We start from the raw sequence: 18,913 nt of genomic DNA on the forward strand, positions 1-18,913 counted from the left end.
AAGGTAATGAGCCAAAGTTAGTGCATATACTACAATTCTGCGGCTTGCTACAAGACCAAGAAAATGGAGATAAAGATAGCTGGCATCTACGGATGATATTATAGATATGAGTCTCGACTAATATCAACATCATCATGAAAAAGTAGAAAGTCCACACAGATAAACTTTCAACTCCGCGCTTCACAATTAATACGAAAGTCGTATCTAGTTTATCACATTCGATGTCGTTGTTACCGATTATATCCACAAGCGAATCCTCGCCTCATTTTCATCGACTCCGCTGACATTGCTCGCATCCCCTAATTCTGATCTTTAGCTTCGAGGTATGATACCCTAGCCTAATATTGGCTTCCTTCGTTCACTGAGAAACGGTTTGAAAGAGGAAAACATAGTGGATACTTGCATTCTATCATTTCTCTTCCATCCTTGTGCGAGTTCGAAGATAGGAATCATTCCCATGATCTCGACGTTAAACCTCAAGAAATATTGCCCATGTTTAGAGAGTGGGATTGAAGCTCGAAAAAATATAATCTAGTCTGTTTGGGACAGGTAATCGATGTATCCGGGCTACCTTGTTTACATTTCCGACTATTCGAGTGGATTTTGCCGGAACAACCGAATGTTATATATGTGATCTTCTCAAAAAGATAAAATGTAGGAATAGTAGATATATTGAATAGCTCGGTCAACCCCACGGAATCTTCTGACTAGGGAGCGAAATTATTATCGAGTGCTTTCAAAGTCACAACTTTATTTTGCCCTTCTAATCTAAATAAGACCTCAGTTCCCTTACTCAACAAGATAAACATTCTTAGACATCCGTCCACGGTTCAAGAACTAATCGTGAATTTGTCAGCATGGACCGTGTGATATCCGATTGAAGAAATGCGACATGTCAAAATATTCTCCGATTTGGATGCTCACTGGAAGATATCAGGAACGGCTCGAAAGCTAGTTGGAGCTATTTCAATTACTTTCGTTTCGACATTTTACATTACTTCACTCTAAGATTACCCGATACGCCCTAGCAAAGAGTATCTAATCACTAGATAACATAACAGTACAAAAGTGCAATATATCCAAGTACCTCCTCTTCCAAAGTTCCAAGCAGAAAGATTCCGTAGAACTAATTCGAGCTGTGAATATCGGGCCAGATCTGACTTACTTCCCGAGATGAGATCGAATGATGTTGAATAATGGGATACATGACGAAGGGGGAATATTATGGAACTCTGAAATTAGTTGAAACAGGTCTCAACATATATCACTAGCAATGCCATTCCCTCGCCGAGGATTGTGGCCTCGAAACTCTCAACGCACATCTCGTAGACTTTCTTCTGTAAATGCTTTGTATCATACTGATATCGAGTGAGAGAGGTAGTCAGCTATCCCCATACCTTAAATACAAATCCAGCTCCCAACCAGAAGACAATCAAAAGAGATCACTACACAGTATCCGTAACACTCGCAGAAACAAAACAACATCTTTCATCCGATCAATTTCCAAACAGGAGAAGAAGGAAAATACCTATTCACATATCTGACCATCCATCCGTCTACTTCCTCATATATCCAACTCCTCATCTCTCATCTCACGTTTATTCTATGCTTATCTCAGAATCATCATTCCCCTCTAATACCCCAACAGAAAAATACTACATCACAATACACTATAGCTCCTTCATCGCCCTCACCACCTCTACTCAGAAATACACATACCAATCAAATACCAACCATAACCATTCATCAAAACCATCCATCACAACCATCCATCATAACCACTAACCATTTATCAAATCCAACCACCCCCCCCCAAAATCTCAAATCCCAAATCTCAAATCCCATCCTCAAATCCCATCACACACCAGAACAAATCCTCTCCTCATTATTCTCCAGACCCCCTTTCGAAATCCCATCTATCCATTCATTCATCCATCCATCCACTCTACAATTAGTGGTTCGATCTTATTCATCCACCTATCCATTCACTAACCCTTAAACCCTAACCCCTTCATCAAGCATCAAGCATCAAGCATCAAGCATCAAGCATCAACCACTCAATCACCCAACCACCAAAAACACACTCTCTCTACACAGCAATTCTCTTTCTCCTCCTCCCCCTTTTCTCCTCCTCCCCTTTCAATCCCCAATCCCCAATCCCACCCCTCCACCCCCTCTAACCAAACTCAATAACAAGAGCTCACAATTCCCAGATATCAAACTCAACCACAAATCACCTCACACAAAAGCAACAATTGAAAATTAGACTCAATATTTCAAAATTCATGATATTTATTGATTTCTTTCATCTCCTCATCTCCTCTCTCATCTTCATCTTCATCTTCATCTTCATCTAATTTCTAACATCAAATAACAGACGACTCGAGATCCACCAATCCATTCGTCAAAGAAATACCATCCCATTCCATGCTGTCCTATCCTCATATCATAACCACCAATTCCAATACCCATGCTAATTTCATCGTAACCTATACACAAATAATCCTCCAAGAAGCATTTCTTTTCAACGCCAATTCGCCTTTATCCCACTTAAGCTCCAATCAGCTCATACTCCGAAAATACCCATACCCATAGCCATCTATATGATGAAGTCTTAAAACATAATAAAGATATATATTCTTTCAAGCCCACTTTCCTAATAACGCCATCAAACCTGCTCCTGCAACCATGCATCCGAAAGCAAATAGCATCATTTTCATTGAACTTTTACGCATCTCTTGATTGAACATGAATTCATGTGCCATCAATTCCACTAATCCTGTATAGATGAGAATTCCAGCGCTGATGGAATCGAATACACCATTGATAATCATAGTCTTCTGACTACCTGGGGCAAATGTTGTACGAACACCCAAGCCGATAGCAATTGCGATAGGGGTTGTAAACCCATAGGCTGCTCCCAAAGCCCATGGCATCCATCCCTTCTTTTTAGGCCAATGAGCCGTGGCAAGTCGAGCTCCAAGACCGAGTCCTTCAAATGTTTGATGGAAAACAAGGACAATGTAAAGGACGTTAAAATCATCACCTGTGACGGCAAGTGTGAGACCGATAAAAATGGAATGAAATATGACACCAAATTCAAGAATGAATAATGCGGTCATTTGAGCAGCAAAATGGTCGCCATCTTCATGGTGTTCTCGTTGATGCCCGAGGTGATCCTCACCTCCAGGAGGGTATGATAAATCGTCCGGTCGACCCGGAATACTTGATCTACCTCTGGATGGTCCTTCTCCAGATGTCGGTATCCGGGTAATTGAGCTTTCGTGATCATGTTGTTCTAGTACGGCATTGGAAGCTTGAGGGCTGTCGCCGGTTTCTCTGTAACTGTTACCATCTGAGGGAGAAGATGTTTTTAATGCGTCAACTTTCTCATCGCGGGTAGTTCGTCTGATAAGATCCCTTGCAGGATCGGCTGCTTCCAGATCATGATCATCTTGTCCAAATACATCAAATCGTGACGCCAAGAGCTCAATAAAGAACATGCTAAAAATAGTCATAAGGCAAATACCTTCAGCCCAATCATATTCTGTGATTGTGCCTTCTAAACACGGGGAAGCTAGATTGGCCGAAGCGGGAGCAAGTAACTATGGTTTGATTAGCACAAATGTATATGAAATTCTCGGACCCCATCTAAACGTGATATGAGAAAAAAAGAGAGAGGACTAATACTTACATGTATGAAAGCGGTAGCTATAATGACACCCGATCCGAAATACTTAGTGATAAAGAATGCCAAAGGTGGAACACTCATTCTTTTCGTTCTTGCAGCAGCGATTGGTAGAAGAGCACCTACAAATCAAGTTAGTTTAAGGTATTCTCGCAAAATGAAAGTTCATATAATCCAGCAAGGGGGAACATACCCATCATGGAACCAAATCCAATCACGAATATGGAAGATATCCGTATACCCATCCGTCCATCATATTCATTTCCACTCCCACACGTAACTTCCACAGTATATTCCGACATGATCGCCAACTGCAACTCCTTCTGCCACTCGCAGATATCCTATCTTCCTGAATGATCGTTTAACTTATATCTGCCGTCTTCTATGTATTCTCGTCGGATATCTTTAGGGGGATGCTGTATTCCCTGCTAAGCTTGGACGTTGAAAGTATGTTTGATTATTTGAAAAGCTTCAATAGGATTGATGAACGTCGTCCAAGTGGAGATTTACCGAGGGTGATGATTGCGTAGACGAAGTTAGTTGCAATCGTGTAGCAGTAAATCCAAAGGTTGTATGGTCGTGGGAATCTCCGTAGCTAGTTGAAAAGTTGGATTAGCAGATTGTACATTTATATGGGGTATTTGTCGAGTTTTTAAGAGAGAGATAGGATTGGTAATGGAAAGAAGCAAGTATACCTGGGCAAGTACCTTGTGAGGTAGCTGAATGAAATGTTTGTGAAAACTGGAACAGTTCCAACTAACAATCACCGCTTTATTCAATTTATATCACAGCTGAACTGTTATTCAACAAGGGGAAAAAAGCAATATATATAGATATATATATATATATGGATATAGATAGATATAGATATACGTTAATGGGTAGGTACTAGGTATGTACAACAATATATTTATTTACATGCGATTCTGAGGGGTATCAAAGTATAAAAATGTGAAAGTATGAAAGCATGAAAAGGATATCAGTGAAGAAAGAAATAGGAAAGGCGAGGAGAGAAGAGATGATTCATTATCTAGTCTTCACTGAAAAGAGGAGGTACGGAGATAGATTTGAGATTGTATCATATTATTATACCTAGACTCGATAGGAGTGTATCAAAAGGAAAGTCGAAAAGAAAATGCTAGAGGAGAGGGGGGAAAACAAACGACGAGAGATTCAGTGAAATTCATGAAATTGAGAACCTTGATGGGTAGATACTAGATAGCCAAGCTGAGTAAACCATATATATTACAAGGCTAACTCATAATGGTTAAGGCTGACTCCCATCTGTCCAAAACCAGCCTTGGAATTATCAATTCTAATCATTGTGATTGGATATGGAATTGATAAACGTCTGAGAAAAGCTTCAGTCCCTTAAAAAGTTAAAAATCCTTTTGCAGCTTTTTCCCTCTTACTTGACTTAGTAATGCGGTCATTATGTCAGTACGGAGTATGTCGTATGTCAATACTTGAGTACTTCATGTGCCATGACCATTATTCTTTTTGGTTAGATATGAGATACCGATGGTATAATAGTGTCGCATCAAAGTACCGGAAGACATCAATGTCGAGGAAATTACTTCTCGGTCGCCTGCAGCGGCTACGCGCATAATATTTTCTTTTCATCTGAGAGTGACCGGCTCGGATCATTTTATATGTTGGAGTTCGGGTAACAAAAGTACTTGGATGACATTTGACCGATAGTCGATATGTCAAAATGCAGGTGATCCTGTCAAAAGAGAGACATTGATTCAAAGATAAGATGGACGTTCTTCCAAATGACGTTACAACAAGGTAACACTAAATGTACAAAAGTCTGGTGGTGCCGCGTGCACGAAGCGGTCCGTTGCATGTGCTGCGCATTATGTCGATTATCATCATATTATTAGCTTCCATCTACTAGGTGGTGATATATAAAAATTGTAACCATTCGGAACAATCTCCGACCTCGGGAGACAACAAACGGAAAGGTTTATATCACGTGAATCACATCTGTGGATTATTCTCCCTCAGTCTCCGTGTCTCCATTTGGGACGTGGAGTTTAACAGTATTTCATTCTCGTGTGGATCCTCTTATCTCATGATTTCCTTCTCAAGATCGGGGCTGGAATATCTTATCCTACAACCTTGCCTTTTCTATCGTTGGATAGTCTGCTAATTTTATAACAGCCAATGCTTTCATAGATTGATCATCTTATCAAACATTACTGTTCTGTTGCGTTCACAGCCATCCTGTTCATGTACGACCATCGAATTGCTCTCCATAGCATCTAATTACGGTGTATCCCTAAAGATGGTGCGAGGGAGTTTCTGATTCCGATATTTGATTGGGATCGCGGAATGATTGCAAAGTTCGCGACACCATAAATCCGATGTCGCCAAGGTAGTCTTCCGAATGACATTTTTCACTCTCAGCCATCCATATTGTCAGTACGACATGGCACGCCGGCATTTTCCGGTGTCTTGGTCGAGACGTTGCTGTACGAGTCGAGTTCTTTTCGGATTTTGCTTGTGTTTCACAAGAATATCAACCTTGCCTGATCTTCCCGAGTTCGCCTAAAGGGAGCGGCACTATATCAGCCCTGTGAAACAAAATGTGTTGGCACTACCTAGGTACTCGAACAAGCGAAGTGTTCACGAAGAATATTGCAATTCTAGTCCCAAGGCTTTGAATGGTTGATCTCTCCTCTTCATATCAATCGAAGTTCCCAGAGTAAACAATAACTCCTTGACTCTACCCTCCCATACCAAACCAACCTTCAGGTTCTGGTCAATTCTTGCTTTTAGGACTCCGGCGACCTCTTCAGGTTTCTTCTCCTTTTCTAAATCCACTTCGTCGAGTTTCCATGCAAGCTTCGCTTCCATACTCCTCACTCTGGGCTCCTCGACCGGTGCTTTCATCTTCCACAATTCGCATCCAAGGACTAAATCGCTCTCGTAGCTATAGACATTGAAGTCTAACCTTGAACATAGGGATAGGTTCTTACCTGCTTTTACAGCATACGTCGAACTGATATTTCCCATCAATGGATTGAGCGTCAAAGTGGCTGTCAAAGGTATCCCCTTATGCGCCGGCAATGTGGCAAACCTTCCTCCAACACTAACACCTCCCGATTTGTTCAAAGTTCCATAATAAAGCTCCGCTCCTGCGCTGAAGCGTCCATAGAATTTATCATCAATCCTGGACATCTGTTTTGGCGGCTCCGTAATTTCTTTCCTTGGATCCGGCCCAAAATTATACAATCCTCTCAATCCTAATAACCCCCCATCAGTCGAATACAATGTCTCGGTACTATATTTCCCTGTATCATACTGATGCAAAGCTAACATCGTTCCTCCATTTCTCAGCCTACTATCACTAACAGCCGTAATCCTCACTTGCTGCGTCGGACTAATCCTTCTCAAATATAACGCTTCAAGCGTACTCTGCGGTAAATAAAGTCGTCCATAAAGTAATGTATCCCGTTGATCAACTCGTCTACCCCCGTGCCATTGCTCCCACATCCACGATTCATCGACCTTTCTAAGCTCCTGGATTTGTCGATATCCCCGTATTATCTGATATAAATCGATCTTCGCACTCTGCGAAGTGGTACGGAGAGGCAACGAGGAATAAAGGTAGGAAAGAGAGCCATCTACAAGCCCGACACTACCCAGTGCATATGAAGTTGCGAAGTTGGGAGAGCTGAGTGACGAGAGATTAAATCGCAGACCGCCTGGGGTTTCAAAATCCAGAAGTGCTTTATTCCAGGAAAGTTAGTGAGTTAAAGAACAACAAGCTATGAAAAGAAGCTTCAAATGCAGGTAGAAAGTCAAGGTAGGTAGACAAAAAGAAGCAGATACCTTTGGCAGTAGCAGTCAACTGCGAATATGAATTCTCATAATTCCATTTCGTCGCATTGTAAAATGCAAATTGCACATAATCCATGAACTCCAACATCTCCGCACAAGCTTGACCCAGAAATCAACACATCAATCTCTGATATTTAGAGAAGAAGAGGGACAAAGTCTGCACCAATTCATAAACAGAGTAATAAATACCTAAATCCAATCGAATCCCATCCATCCAATTGCAGCTCAAAACATAAAAATCCGGAACAACGTTAACCCCCCACTCTGATCCCTGCATAAACTCTCTCCACTAAGCCTCGATAAGTCTAGTCTGAAATCTTATCAACTATCAATCGCAAGCTTGTGAAAAATAAAAAATTACCTCCATCCATATCGAAAACCGCAATTCTCTATTAAATTTCATCACCTCTTCTCAGATACACTACCCTTTCTTTCCCAACCACAAACACCATAACAGATAATCAAAATGCCTAAATCCAAGCGCGCGCGCGTCGTTCATCTCACCAAAGTCGATAAAAAAGGAAAGGAGCTTTCGCTCAAACTCTTTGCCAATGTGCGCGAGTCGCTCGATAGTTATCAGCATTGTTTTGTGTTTAGTGTGGATAATATGAGAAATACCTATTTGAAAGATGTTAGGAATGAATTGAGCGATTGTCGGTATGTGTTATGTTATTTATTTGGTTCTTGTTTGATCAATTTGGAGATTCGAGGGATGCTGTCGTTTTGGGGATGGACATGATATAATATGGTATGATGATGGCGGATGAGTTAAGCCAAAGCGAAAGAAGAGAAGGGAAGATGGCAATCCAATTGAAACTCGAGCATCAGGAGTCAATCGGATTGGAAATTCTCAATCACCACATCTACCACATAAAAAACTATACTAACACCCATACCCATCAGACTCTTCTTTGGAAAAACAAAAGTAATGGCCAAAGCCCTCGGCAGCGACGCCTCCTCCGAATACCAACCCAACACCTCCCTCCTCTCCCCCCATCTAGTCGGCAACGTTGGACTTCTCTTTACCAACCGCGAACCCTCCTCCATTATCACTTTCTTCCAAGATCTCTCCAAAACAGATTTCGCTCGTGCCGGCACAGAAGCTAGCAGAAACTTCACCATTCCCGCAGGAATAGTCTACAGTATGGGAGGAGAGATCGCCGCCGAGAACGATGTCCCCATGGCGCATAGTTTGGAACCAGAATTGAGAAGATTGAACGTACCGACTACCTTGACTAAGGGAAAGATTACTCTGGAGAATCCTTACTGTGTTTGTAATGAAGGTGATGTATTGGATAGTAGGCAAACAAGATTATTGAAGTTGTTTGGTGTGGCTACTGCAGATTTCAGTGTTCAATTACTTGCGTAAGTCTTCATTCATTTTCTCTTCACAAAATTGTTTTCTAATTTTGAAATAGATACTGGAGTGCATCCAATCAAGAAGTAACGGAAATAGAGGCTACGGAAATGAGCGAGTAAAAAATATTAAAGAAAGCAAAAAAGGCATTTCGGATCGTCGTTTCTGTTCTAAACTATCATACAGTCAAAAGAAGACTAGACTATGAGGCGTTTACCGGCGCCACGTTTTTGTTATGGAATATATGTGTACTTCAAAAATTAAAACAGCAGTTGCCTGAGTGCTATGCCTGAGCTATCCATCTTACCCCTTGAACTTCATTCCTTCTTTGATCATACAAACAGTATTCCCAGCTAAATGACAAATTTGCAAAAGCACTAAACGAGGATGGTCAGGTAATACCTTTTTCTTACCTCTGATCGTACCTCCCATGATCAAAGTAAGCCCCAAATGCGTAAAAGAAAAACCAACCACATCATACCAAACCATTCAAGAGAAATGTCGAGTTGCTGAGTGTCGAAAATGTTGTAAAGCCTTTTGTAGCATGTACAGTTATCATGCGGGAAAAGGTTGGTCGTAAGTGAAAACTGCTTTTTGTCCGTACTGTGAAAACGCCGTCGAAAAGCATGCAAGTAGATTAGGCGACAACACTACCTTGGGTGAAAACTTGAGATCGAAGAACCGCTTACCCCTGTTGAGGAAGGGAGAAAAGATGGAAGATTCGAAGAAAACCCACCACAAGACTGTTGAACCCACCAGCCAGTCTCATTGTATCTAATACCTTCGCAATTTACGAGGATCCTCCTCATAACCGTTACTGTCATAAGGTCTCTTTCGTGAATCGTCTTCGCGTGGTCGTCCGCCATACCCTCCATCTCTAGGGCCATCTCTGGGTCCGTCTCTGGGTCCATCTCTATCACGGTATCCGCTACCATCTCGGGGTCTTACCGGCTCCATATTACTGCCACTACCTCCACGAGGAGGACCTCCATCGCGATCACCATAGCCACGGTTGCTGTTGCCACGGTATCCGCCGGATCTGTCATCATATGAGCGGCCTCCACGAGATTCATACCCACCACTTGCTCCTCCAGGACCATTTCGATCTGGTGATCCTGCTCCAAAGCCTCCACCTCCTCTTCCACCATAACCACCACCCCCATTGAAACCTCCACGGCCACCACCCCCTGGGCCAGCTGGTGCGTTAGGAGGAGCATAGCCATTGGATCCTCCGCCTCCGCCTCCGCCTCCATACCCACCACGATCACCTCTATCGCCGAATCCTCCACGGCCTTGAAAGCCAATTCCTCCTCGTCCTCCACCACCACCACCTCCTCCAAATCCACCTCGATCGAAACCTCCCCTAAATCCACCACGACCTCTGCCTCCATCAAATCCACCTCGGAAGCCACCTCGGAAACCGCCAGGGCCTCCAGGAGGTCCATTGAAACCACCTGGACCCATTGGTCGTGAAGAAGCGGACTTTGTATATCCACGACCTCCAAGGCCACCTCCGAGACGACGTGGTAACCAGCCTTTTACGGTCCGACCTCTTTCGACATCTACCTTGATTCGACGATCTTTAATTCTGATACCGTCACAGTTTTCTAAACCAGCTATTCACGAAGCGCGAGCAAGGCGCGTTTGTCAGTCATTTACCCATATTCATATACCTTGATCTGGGTAACAGGAAGAAAGGAAAAGCGAAGACAAGAAGTGGGATAACCAAATCTTTATGCCAATTGTGCATTTAAGCAATTTGTTTATGGGGAATATGGGGTTGTGTTCGGCTTTACCTCTCATGTCCTTCTCTCGTTCGAAAACTACAAATGCGTAACCGCGATGCTTCTTGATCTTCTTTCCAGGCTTTTCATGTTGATGAGTATCAACGACTATGCGAATCTGTAAAACATAAAGGTTAACATAGTATACTCAGCATAATAACTAAAGTAAGCTTACTCTCTCGATGGGTCCAAATCGACCAAACTCGCGCTCCAAATCCTTTTCAGTGGCATCATAATCCAATCGACTGACAATAAGTGTTTTGAAAGCATCTCCTCGAATATTTGGATCCTCAGATGGTTTGACTACACAAGCAAAAACATCAGCAATGGTTCAAGAAATTCTAGAAGAATAAGAGGGTGATGAAATATTGATGTAGGACATAAAGGGTGGCCCTCACATAATTTTGGGGCTTCCTGAATAATCTTTTCGTGTGAGGCCTTCTTCTCCAGCTTAACACGGTCTTTTCTCTGAAGCCAGCTCTCGGTGGGCTCGTAAACGTCAGTCTCCTTATACTCTTGAAGAGCTGGGAGAAAGGCAGCAAGGCCAGTGATATTGGCAGTTTTGCGATCCTCTGGGGCAAAGTCTGAAGGCGGAACCCATCGCAAAGGGGGTCGAGGCGCGAAAAGCGCAAGGAGGTTTGGTGGGAGTTTATCGGTCATTGTGGGCTATTAATGATTCCCAAAGTCTTCGCAATGATGAATTTACAGTCTTTAGGATAACTGCAAAACAATGCTGCTGAACTATATGATGAAGATAATTGTGAGGAACCGTGTCGCGTCGCAGCAGCCAGGACGCCTAATGGTAACCTGAGATTTGAGCTCCTAAGCTTAAAATATTACAATCACGTGATCAAGAATTTATTTCACTTGAACCTCAATATGTCGAATGCTGTCTGAAATTTGGAATTTATAATTTGACGTTAGCACAACAGTCAAAATGAGGATTACAGGATTAAGGAAAACAACCATTGGCCAGGTATGCATATAATTAGTTCTTGCATGCAATTCTAGATTGCTAACATCCCAACCAGAATGGTGTCGGCGCCTTCATTCTCCAATGTACAAAAATGGATTTTCATTACTGCGATTGGGCTGGTAGTTCTAAGGGCATGAAGTAAGTTGTATTCTCGAACTTTGAATTTGCTCTAACGCTTATACTGCCACAGTACCTTCATCAAAAATTCCTTGCCGGGCTTCGCGAAAGCCAATCCTCAAATCGAAATTACTGTCTCCCCTCGACCCGCCAAACACCCAGTCATTATCGGTCATTATATCAATGGTCGCGAGAAGGCCATTTGCGTCAGAAATCTAGAAATGGGACAGATATTAAAAAAGGCAGAGCTGCTCAGAGATGCGAGTGGAGAAAAGCTAAAGAGAGTCAAGAAGCCCGTGAAGAGTATCAACGAGAGTGTTAGAGGTATTTGGAGTCCTTATCATGGTGGTGGAATTAAGGTTTGAGGGGGGAACATGGGGAAGATTGTTGTATTATACATAACAGCATTACTGGCGTTAAGGATAGGAAATCATGGGTTCCGATAGTCCTATGTCGAAGATCTCGACTGCATGAATGTTATGGCTATGGTTACGAGTTGAGTAACTTATTGAAGCCACGCTTTTCTACACATTATCGACATTTCTGTCGATGCTAGCATCTGATCTACCTCGCTGTCTTTCCGTTCAGTCATTTCGTGGGCTTCATTGTTACAACAATGATTGGCAGTGAGTGTAAGTCCGGTTATGCCAGGAACTAGTGCCCATAGAAATATACAAGACAGTTATCATAAAAATGCATATCAAAACATTAAGGATCGGATCACCAGCATTTGATCTGAGTGAAGAACATGGGTGCTGCCCAAAGTATGAAGAGTGCTGTGCATGTAAGCTTGCTATGATAGCCCCCGTCAAACTACTACCTGCCAGATGCCAGATCATATATTCCGAAACGTTGTATAATACTTCACATCTTACTGTCACCTTTCACAGATCTATCGATACATTAGAATTCTCACATATAACGAGCATGAGACTAGCAGTGGCTTTAAGGTAGTGGATATTTCCTGAAAACATATCATACTGCCAGGTCTTTTTTATTGCCTGGTAGGGTATATACCCAATTTACAGTCGTAATTCATGAAATCCTAAAACCACTTACAAGTGGCTGTTGATAATATCAACGAAAGCTGGCTTCAATGAAGCACCTCCAACCAAGAACCCATCGATATCCTCTTGCTTGCTCAAATCCTTGCAGTTCTTCTCGCTAACACTTCCACCGTAGATGATTCTGGTCTCCTCTGCAACCTTCTCGCTAACCTCCTTCTTCAACCAGGAACGAATAGCGGCGTGTACCTCTTGTGCTTGTTCGGTGGAAGCAACCTTTCCGGTACCAATAGCCCAGATTGGCTCATATGCAATGACGATCTTTGACCAGTCTTGAAGCTTATCCTTGACAGCCTTCAATTGTGCGGTAACAACCTCGATTGTCTTGTTAGACTCTCTTTGCTCAAGGGTCTCTCCGCAGCAGAAAATAACACCGACTCCTCCATCAAGAGCAGCCTTGGTCTTGCATGCTACAAATGAATCATCTTCTTGGAGAATGACACGACGTTCAGAGTGTCCGAGAAGTGTCCAGGTAATGTTGCTGTCCTTGAGTTGCTCAACGGAGATTTCACCAGTGAAAGCTCCATTTGGCTTATCGAAAACGTTTTGTGCAGCGACCTCAAGTCCGGGTCTCAAGTGCTCGCGGGTAAGGAGAAGGTAAAGAGCAGGTGGAGCAATGACAACCTCTAATTAAATAGAGTGTTAGCAAAATTCTAGATAGAAATGTAGGAGCTTGATAGAGGGGTATGTAGGGTCAACAAATTCCTCTCCATCCTCAACAAATGGATGAACACAAACTAAGGTAGATACATACCAGTGTTTGGGTCCAACTTAGCATCGTTCAAGTTTCCAACAATCTTCTTAATGGAATCAACAGATCCATTCCTGATGAGAGCAAAAATTAGCTGAAATCCTTTTTGCTGGGTGGGGGGAGAAAGTAAACAAAAGCTCTCACATCTTGAAGTTACCTCCGACGAAAAATTGACGAGGCATGGTTGCTAGTTTTCTGGTAATACGAAAAATGGTTTGGGTATAAGTTGATTTTGGATGAAATTGAAGTTGTCTTTTTGATATGATTGTCTTGTAGAAGTTCTGTATGAATTGATATCAAACTTCTTTTGAATCGGTTGGACTCGGAGTGGGGTGAGCTCTCGGCGGGACCTGACTCTCTACAGAAATCCAAAACCCCGCCAGAAATCGTCATTGGACCCAAAAAAATGTACGGAAACTTGCATGTATTATGTATACCAGGCTCAATTTTCTCCCGTCGGTAGTCTCTACACCAAATCGAAAATGGTATCCAGACATTGTTGTTGGATCAATGAAACAAAGCAGCCATTCATCTTCTGCCATCTGTATCATTATGCCGCTATGGTTTCAAACAGCTCTGCGAAGTACATCAATCTACCCATTCAAAAGCATCATGGAAACATTGACGACATCGGACCTCCTCTCGCCTTGAACATACAATTGGTATCAAGGTTGTTTCCTTCAAATCCAATTGCAAGCTTGATAGAATGATCAAGCCTCAATGAAACAACGTTGCTTCAATAATTGGTCACAATGACATGACGGCCGAGATTGGCTTGATTCATCTCACCGATACTGCCAATGAATTGACCTCTCGTGATGTTTCAATGGACCGAAATGCATTGACTCTGGACCACTGAATGTACAAAATATTGGACACTAATGTGCTCCAATCATCACACGGCATGGAACAATCAATTCAAAATGCCATTCACATAAGAACTCAACATCCCGTATGGATTTAAGGCTCACAATTAACGCAATTCACTTATACTTCATGTTGACACAAGGAGAAGATTCCAAAAAGTAGGAATTTCATTAATATAACTTTTGATGCCACGTGTATCTAGTACATAGGAGATGCACTTTATTATCATCAATCGTCAAATCGTCCATTGTCCTTCTAGGCCGAAGATATAAAGCCCTGCGCCGTTGGTCCATCCATTTACCATAAGCCAACACCAATTTCCCAGCAGGAAATGATACACAGTAATTATTACTAACTCGTCCATCACATCAATCTTCAAGACTGAAAACATCAAAATATTAACACAAGGTCTCAAACTTTAAAGAAAGCAAGGTAAGGTTATCCAAAGCACACAGCTGAAACAACAGGTCTCTCAACTATGCATACGCACTATCACTGCTATAACTGGAACTATACCGATGTCGTGGTGGGCTTCTTGGGGTGAAAGGATGATGTCGAAATTGAGGGATTTGAGGGCGAAGACCTGTGAATGGGATTCTGGCTGTGGTTGAATCTCGATCAATGTAGCTCTCAGCGTCGGAAAAACAACGTCTATAAGCGGCCTCTCGCGGAACCGATCTCACATTCCGGATAATGAGAGGTGGAGAATCATCCTCAAATAGATCATCAAGGTGTCTTTCATTGTATAGGCTATCTCGATATCGAGGTCTGGGCCTTGAATATTGATTTTCTCTATATCGAGGAGCTTCTATCATTGGGAGTTCTGCATGTTGACGCGCAGGATATCTCGGCGCTATGGTATCATATTCAAGTTCGCGACGGCCGGCAGGTACCACAGCTCTCGATGGCTCATCAATAATGATTGGTCGGTGCGACTGAGAAAGGTAATACTGAGCAGCAGCCCTTTCTTCTTCTCTGCCCTGTCGAAATGCTTCTGCAATGGCATTGGGAGCGGAAAGTGGGACAGCTTCTCCTATATAAGGAGATTCTGGATGACTACCCCTTCGAAATTCTTGACATATTGGCTCAGGTGACTCGCTTCTGTGGGCGTAATATTTCTTATGGTGCTCCCGCGGACGACGTTTACTTTGGCTACGACCTCGTCTACTTCGTGACTTATACTTCTTTGAGCGCCCATCAGAATGAGAACTAATGCTAGTAACCAAAGAACTACTGATGGTCGAAGCTCCAGTAGAGAACGTGTCGCTATCAGATTCGGATTCAGAATTCGAGTCTGACTGATAGCGAGTCGGTCTTTGTCTACTTCTGCTTCTTGATCGGCCACGATTTCCACCCTTTTGGCCAGACGTATGAAGAGTTCCTATAGGGGCTTGAGGTTGCCTATTCATATTGGGCGGAGCGTTTTGCGGTCTTAGTTGAGGTTGGCCCTGGGGTTGGCCCTGGGGTTGAGGTTGAGGTCGAGGTTGGCCTTGGGGTTGAGGTTGCTGTTGAAATTGAGGTTGGGGTTGAGGTTGAGGTTGGGGTTGAGGTTGCACTGGAGGTCTGGTCAAGTGTGCCAATTTTTCTTGTTTTTGCCTGTCGATGATGGTGAAAAGCGCGGTGGCATTAACTTCATCTCTGGGCGAACGTTTTACTATGACGGTGATCAAAACAGTTTCTCTCACTTTGTTGGAAGACCTCTCTCTTCTATCAAGCTGAACAAGGGACCAATCAAAGTTTTGATCCGATTCCTCAGTTTTCAACTGATCCAGAAGTTTATTTACTTGGCCCTGCTGATTCGGAAATAAAGCTCCTTTTTTATCTGTTATTGTTTGTGAGGAGTCCTTCAATTTTTTCAACTGTGCAACAATATCCTCTTGTGATAGAGCCTCTTTAGTTACCACAGCTTTTGCCCAGGTGGATTTTTCTTTTCCAGTCGGTACAACTTTTCTAATTGAAAACACCGTGTGTGTTGTCAACAACTTTCTGTACGCTGCATCGTCAAGTGGTCGTTTTTCTGAGGCGTTCAGATCCACTACGTGGGAAGATTCATATCGTGGTCTCATAGGCATTTGCATTTGCGGCAAAGGCTGACCACGTCCGCCAGGTGGTGGACCACCCTGTCCTGGATGGCCTTGGTGAGCTGGATGACCTAGGGGAGGTCCCTGGAGATTTGGATGAGGTCCTTGGAAATTTGGTTGCGGTCCTGGTCTACCTCCTCCTTGTGGATGAGGATGGGGTCCCGGAGCACCACGTCCCATTGCTCCTAGCTTTTGTGTTAACTATGCCATTGGTTGATAAAATAAATTATTAAAGAAGCTTACCGAGAGGTGGAGGTGGAGGGACACCAGGATGTGGATGGCTCATTTCGACGACGCCGCAGTAATTATCTTGTCGAAAGTCGACGTGAGTCTTAGGATAAGGCTTTCGTGAAAGTATCGAATAATATCAAGAGTCGATGAATTAAGATTACGAGCTTTGAAAGGCAATGCGGGCAACAGCGGGGCTATAACTAGAAGTTAAAGATCGAGGTTTAAGCCGCAATTACTTTGGGACACCGGAAAGCTAGGTATGTGGATGGCCAAGCGAGGCTTTATGAAGATCTTGAATTAGAAAAGGAAGGTGCGAAGATTTACCGTGTGTTTTCTCTAGGTTCAATTTTGGAATGGAGGGGTGAAATCAATAGGTAAGGTAGTGTTACACTGATGAACAGTCACCGAGTAGGAGTGCCACAAGACAGTAAAATCGTGCAAAGAATTCCTCATTCAATGACCACTTCGGGTTACTGGATGGATTGTATTATCAACAAGGTATTTGCCATATCTAACGCCCGGTTTAACTCTGTCATGCGATCAGGCTTTAGCTTACGACCTTTTTCTAAGGTCTATGCAGAAGGCTATGCTCGCCCTGTGTCTAGGGCTCTACAATCTATCGGGGCGAAATTGGTAGGCAGATTTCAAAGAATCTTAAACTTATCCCAAGGTAACACCGGTCCATCAATCAGTACGGCGCATCATGGAGTGTTACACCCGCAGATACACTCCACGCGTTACGCACGCTCATACACAAATCATACTCTCTTCAATGATTAGATTAGATATTCAAAATATTTCGTGCCATATCCTATTCTGAACAAAATAAGATATCAGAGTATCTACAACAGCAACACATACAAAAGTAACTGGAACATTTTCCTATTCGAAGTGTGGGGGACCAGTTTGACGAAGTTTTTTTTACAAATCTAAACGAGGCAGGATGCGAACCATCTTGCGAACCTTTTGCCTTCAACTGTATGAACAAACCACAAGATACCACACGACAAATCGAGTCACTCGATGTTTATTTTCTGGTCGGGACCGCGAAGCTTCTCGGTGAAGGTACGGTCAAAGCGATAGGATAAATCTATAAAACCTGCTTTGACTTGGCTACAGCAGAAGGGTAGTAAGATGGGCGTTATTGAAAGGTCAATTGACGAATCATTACACTACTTACCGCGCAAACAGGCGATGTGTTGAAACTCATCCAGGGATACTCCATGATTTGAGCTTAAATCAAGCCATGCTTGAATAACAAAAAATTATTCTTGAGTCTCTGACCTCTTTTTGCAGATGCATATGCAGTCGCGTTTTATATTGTCAAAGTCATGAAGTATGTAAAGGTATGTATGTTGTACAGGTAGCTTATATGCCACGATATCGCTGACCGCCTCATAGTTTTAAGCATGATATTTAGCACAGCCTGCATGGCGCTCCGCCCCCTTTCGAAGGATTGCGGCGTTGTGAAGCATTCGTCAACAGTCATCCAGATGCAACGACGTGTTGTTCAGTGCAACTCTGGATATGCACTTTGAATCTCTAAAGGCTTCGATCGTTGAATACACTGTAGGCAGACACCATCAAAGCTACGCTAAATCTCGGGTTCAAGTGCAAAAAGAAATGCGAATTTTCGTTTTCCCCTTGGATTATAAATGCACTTAGTGCTGACAGCAGGGTGGTTTATGAGAAGCCATAATTACCCCGCATATCTTTCTCAATGTTAACCACTCACACCCCTCCCGAGATATCTCCTTGGCCAATCGATTCAACCACCATATGACCGGGTTCGATCCTACTTGACTGATAGTGATTACAATGTTTTTCCAATTTACTCATCCCACCGCTTGCATGCCGAGTTCTTGAATGCACAACAAGCTCTGTGAATCTGTTCATTCAAGCGTTGCACACATGCATCTCATAGTGGGGGATAGGTCATCCCAAGTTGCACAAGTACATTGGTCGGCGTGAGAGAACCCAGATAAGATGACTTTGAAGACCTGTTCCTCGGGTCTCACGAGATAACGCATTTTTTACGTCAAATTCTAACACTTTTGAAAAATGATGGATTTATGTATGGACATTCAAATCATTCTTGATCTGCATTTTACAAAACATCGCATACATCTCAGGCAGGCTCTTCCTTAT

General features: G+C 42.9%; 7 protein-coding genes across 7 annotated transcripts; 2 read left to right on the forward strand and 5 right to left on the reverse strand.

Annotated features, from left to right (window-relative positions):
- Positions 1 to 2,642: 2,642 nt before the first annotated feature.
- Positions 2,643 to 4,010, reverse strand: Bfra_001654 (putative membrane zinc transporter protein; the record flags this gene model as incomplete). Its single annotated transcript, XM_037332078.1, has 3 exons — positions 3,882 to 4,010; positions 3,695 to 3,810; positions 2,643 to 3,605 (listed from the first exon to the last, which is right to left on the reverse strand). Exons 1-3 carry the CDS (start codon positions 3,988 to 3,990, stop codon positions 2,643 to 2,645), a joined length of 1,188 nt encoding a protein of 395 aa, XP_037196232.1. The 5' UTR covers positions 3,991 to 4,010.
- A 2,309-nt stretch (positions 4,011 to 6,319) lies between these two features.
- On the reverse strand, positions 6,320 to 7,625 carry Bfra_001655 (putative mitochondrial inheritance component mdm10 protein; the record flags this gene model as incomplete). The annotated part of the gene is made up of 2 exons (XM_037332079.1): positions 6,320 to 7,425; positions 7,529 to 7,625. 2 exons carry the CDS (start codon positions 7,623 to 7,625, stop codon positions 6,320 to 6,322), a joined length of 1,203 nt encoding a protein of 400 aa, XP_037196233.1.
- Positions 7,626 to 8,003: 378 nt separating this feature from the next.
- Positions 8,004 to 9,016, forward strand: Bfra_001656 (putative mrna turnover protein mrt4 protein; the record flags this gene model as incomplete). Its single annotated transcript, XM_037332080.1, has 3 exons — positions 8,004 to 8,194; positions 8,441 to 8,902; positions 8,956 to 9,016. 3 exons carry the CDS (start codon positions 8,004 to 8,006, stop codon positions 9,014 to 9,016), a joined length of 714 nt encoding a protein of 237 aa, XP_037196234.1.
- A 652-nt stretch (positions 9,017 to 9,668) lies between these two features.
- Positions 9,669 to 11,338, reverse strand: Bfra_001657 (putative u1 small nuclear ribonucleoprotein; the record flags this gene model as incomplete). Its single annotated transcript, XM_037332081.1, has 4 exons — positions 9,669 to 10,510; positions 10,691 to 10,796; positions 10,854 to 10,981; positions 11,077 to 11,338. 4 exons carry the CDS (start codon positions 11,336 to 11,338, stop codon positions 9,669 to 9,671), a joined length of 1,338 nt encoding a protein of 445 aa, XP_037196235.1.
- Positions 11,339 to 11,615: 277 nt separating this feature from the next.
- On the forward strand, positions 11,616 to 12,245 carry Bfra_001658 (putative mitochondrial 54s ribosomal protein mrpl51 protein; the record flags this gene model as incomplete). Its single annotated transcript, XM_037332082.1, has 4 exons — positions 11,616 to 11,654; positions 11,710 to 11,792; positions 11,845 to 12,130; positions 12,198 to 12,245. 4 exons carry the CDS (start codon positions 11,616 to 11,618, stop codon positions 12,243 to 12,245), a joined length of 456 nt encoding a protein of 151 aa, XP_037196236.1.
- A 390-nt stretch (positions 12,246 to 12,635) lies between these two features.
- On the reverse strand, positions 12,636 to 13,768 carry Bfra_001659 (putative triosephosphate isomerase protein; the record flags this gene model as incomplete). The annotated part of the gene is made up of 4 exons (XM_037332083.1): positions 12,636 to 12,663; positions 12,831 to 13,461; positions 13,590 to 13,660; positions 13,731 to 13,768. 4 exons carry the CDS (start codon positions 13,766 to 13,768, stop codon positions 12,636 to 12,638), a joined length of 768 nt encoding a protein of 255 aa, XP_037196237.1.
- Positions 13,769 to 14,929: 1,161 nt separating this feature from the next.
- Positions 14,930 to 16,820, reverse strand: Bfra_001660 (uncharacterized protein; the record flags this gene model as incomplete). Its single annotated transcript, XM_037332084.1, has 2 exons — positions 14,930 to 16,719; positions 16,778 to 16,820. The coding sequence occupies 2 exons, from the start codon at positions 16,818 to 16,820 to the stop codon at positions 14,930 to 14,932; spliced, it is 1,833 nt and encodes a 610-aa protein (XP_037196238.1).
- Positions 16,821 to 18,913: the final 2,093 nt, after the last annotated feature.

The sequence above is a fragment of the Botrytis fragariae genome (assembly GCF_013461495.1).
Source record: "Botrytis fragariae strain BVB16 chromosome Unknown tig00000006, whole genome shotgun sequence".
Taxonomy (NCBI): Eukaryota; Fungi; Ascomycota; class Leotiomycetes; order Helotiales; family Sclerotiniaceae; genus Botrytis; species Botrytis fragariae.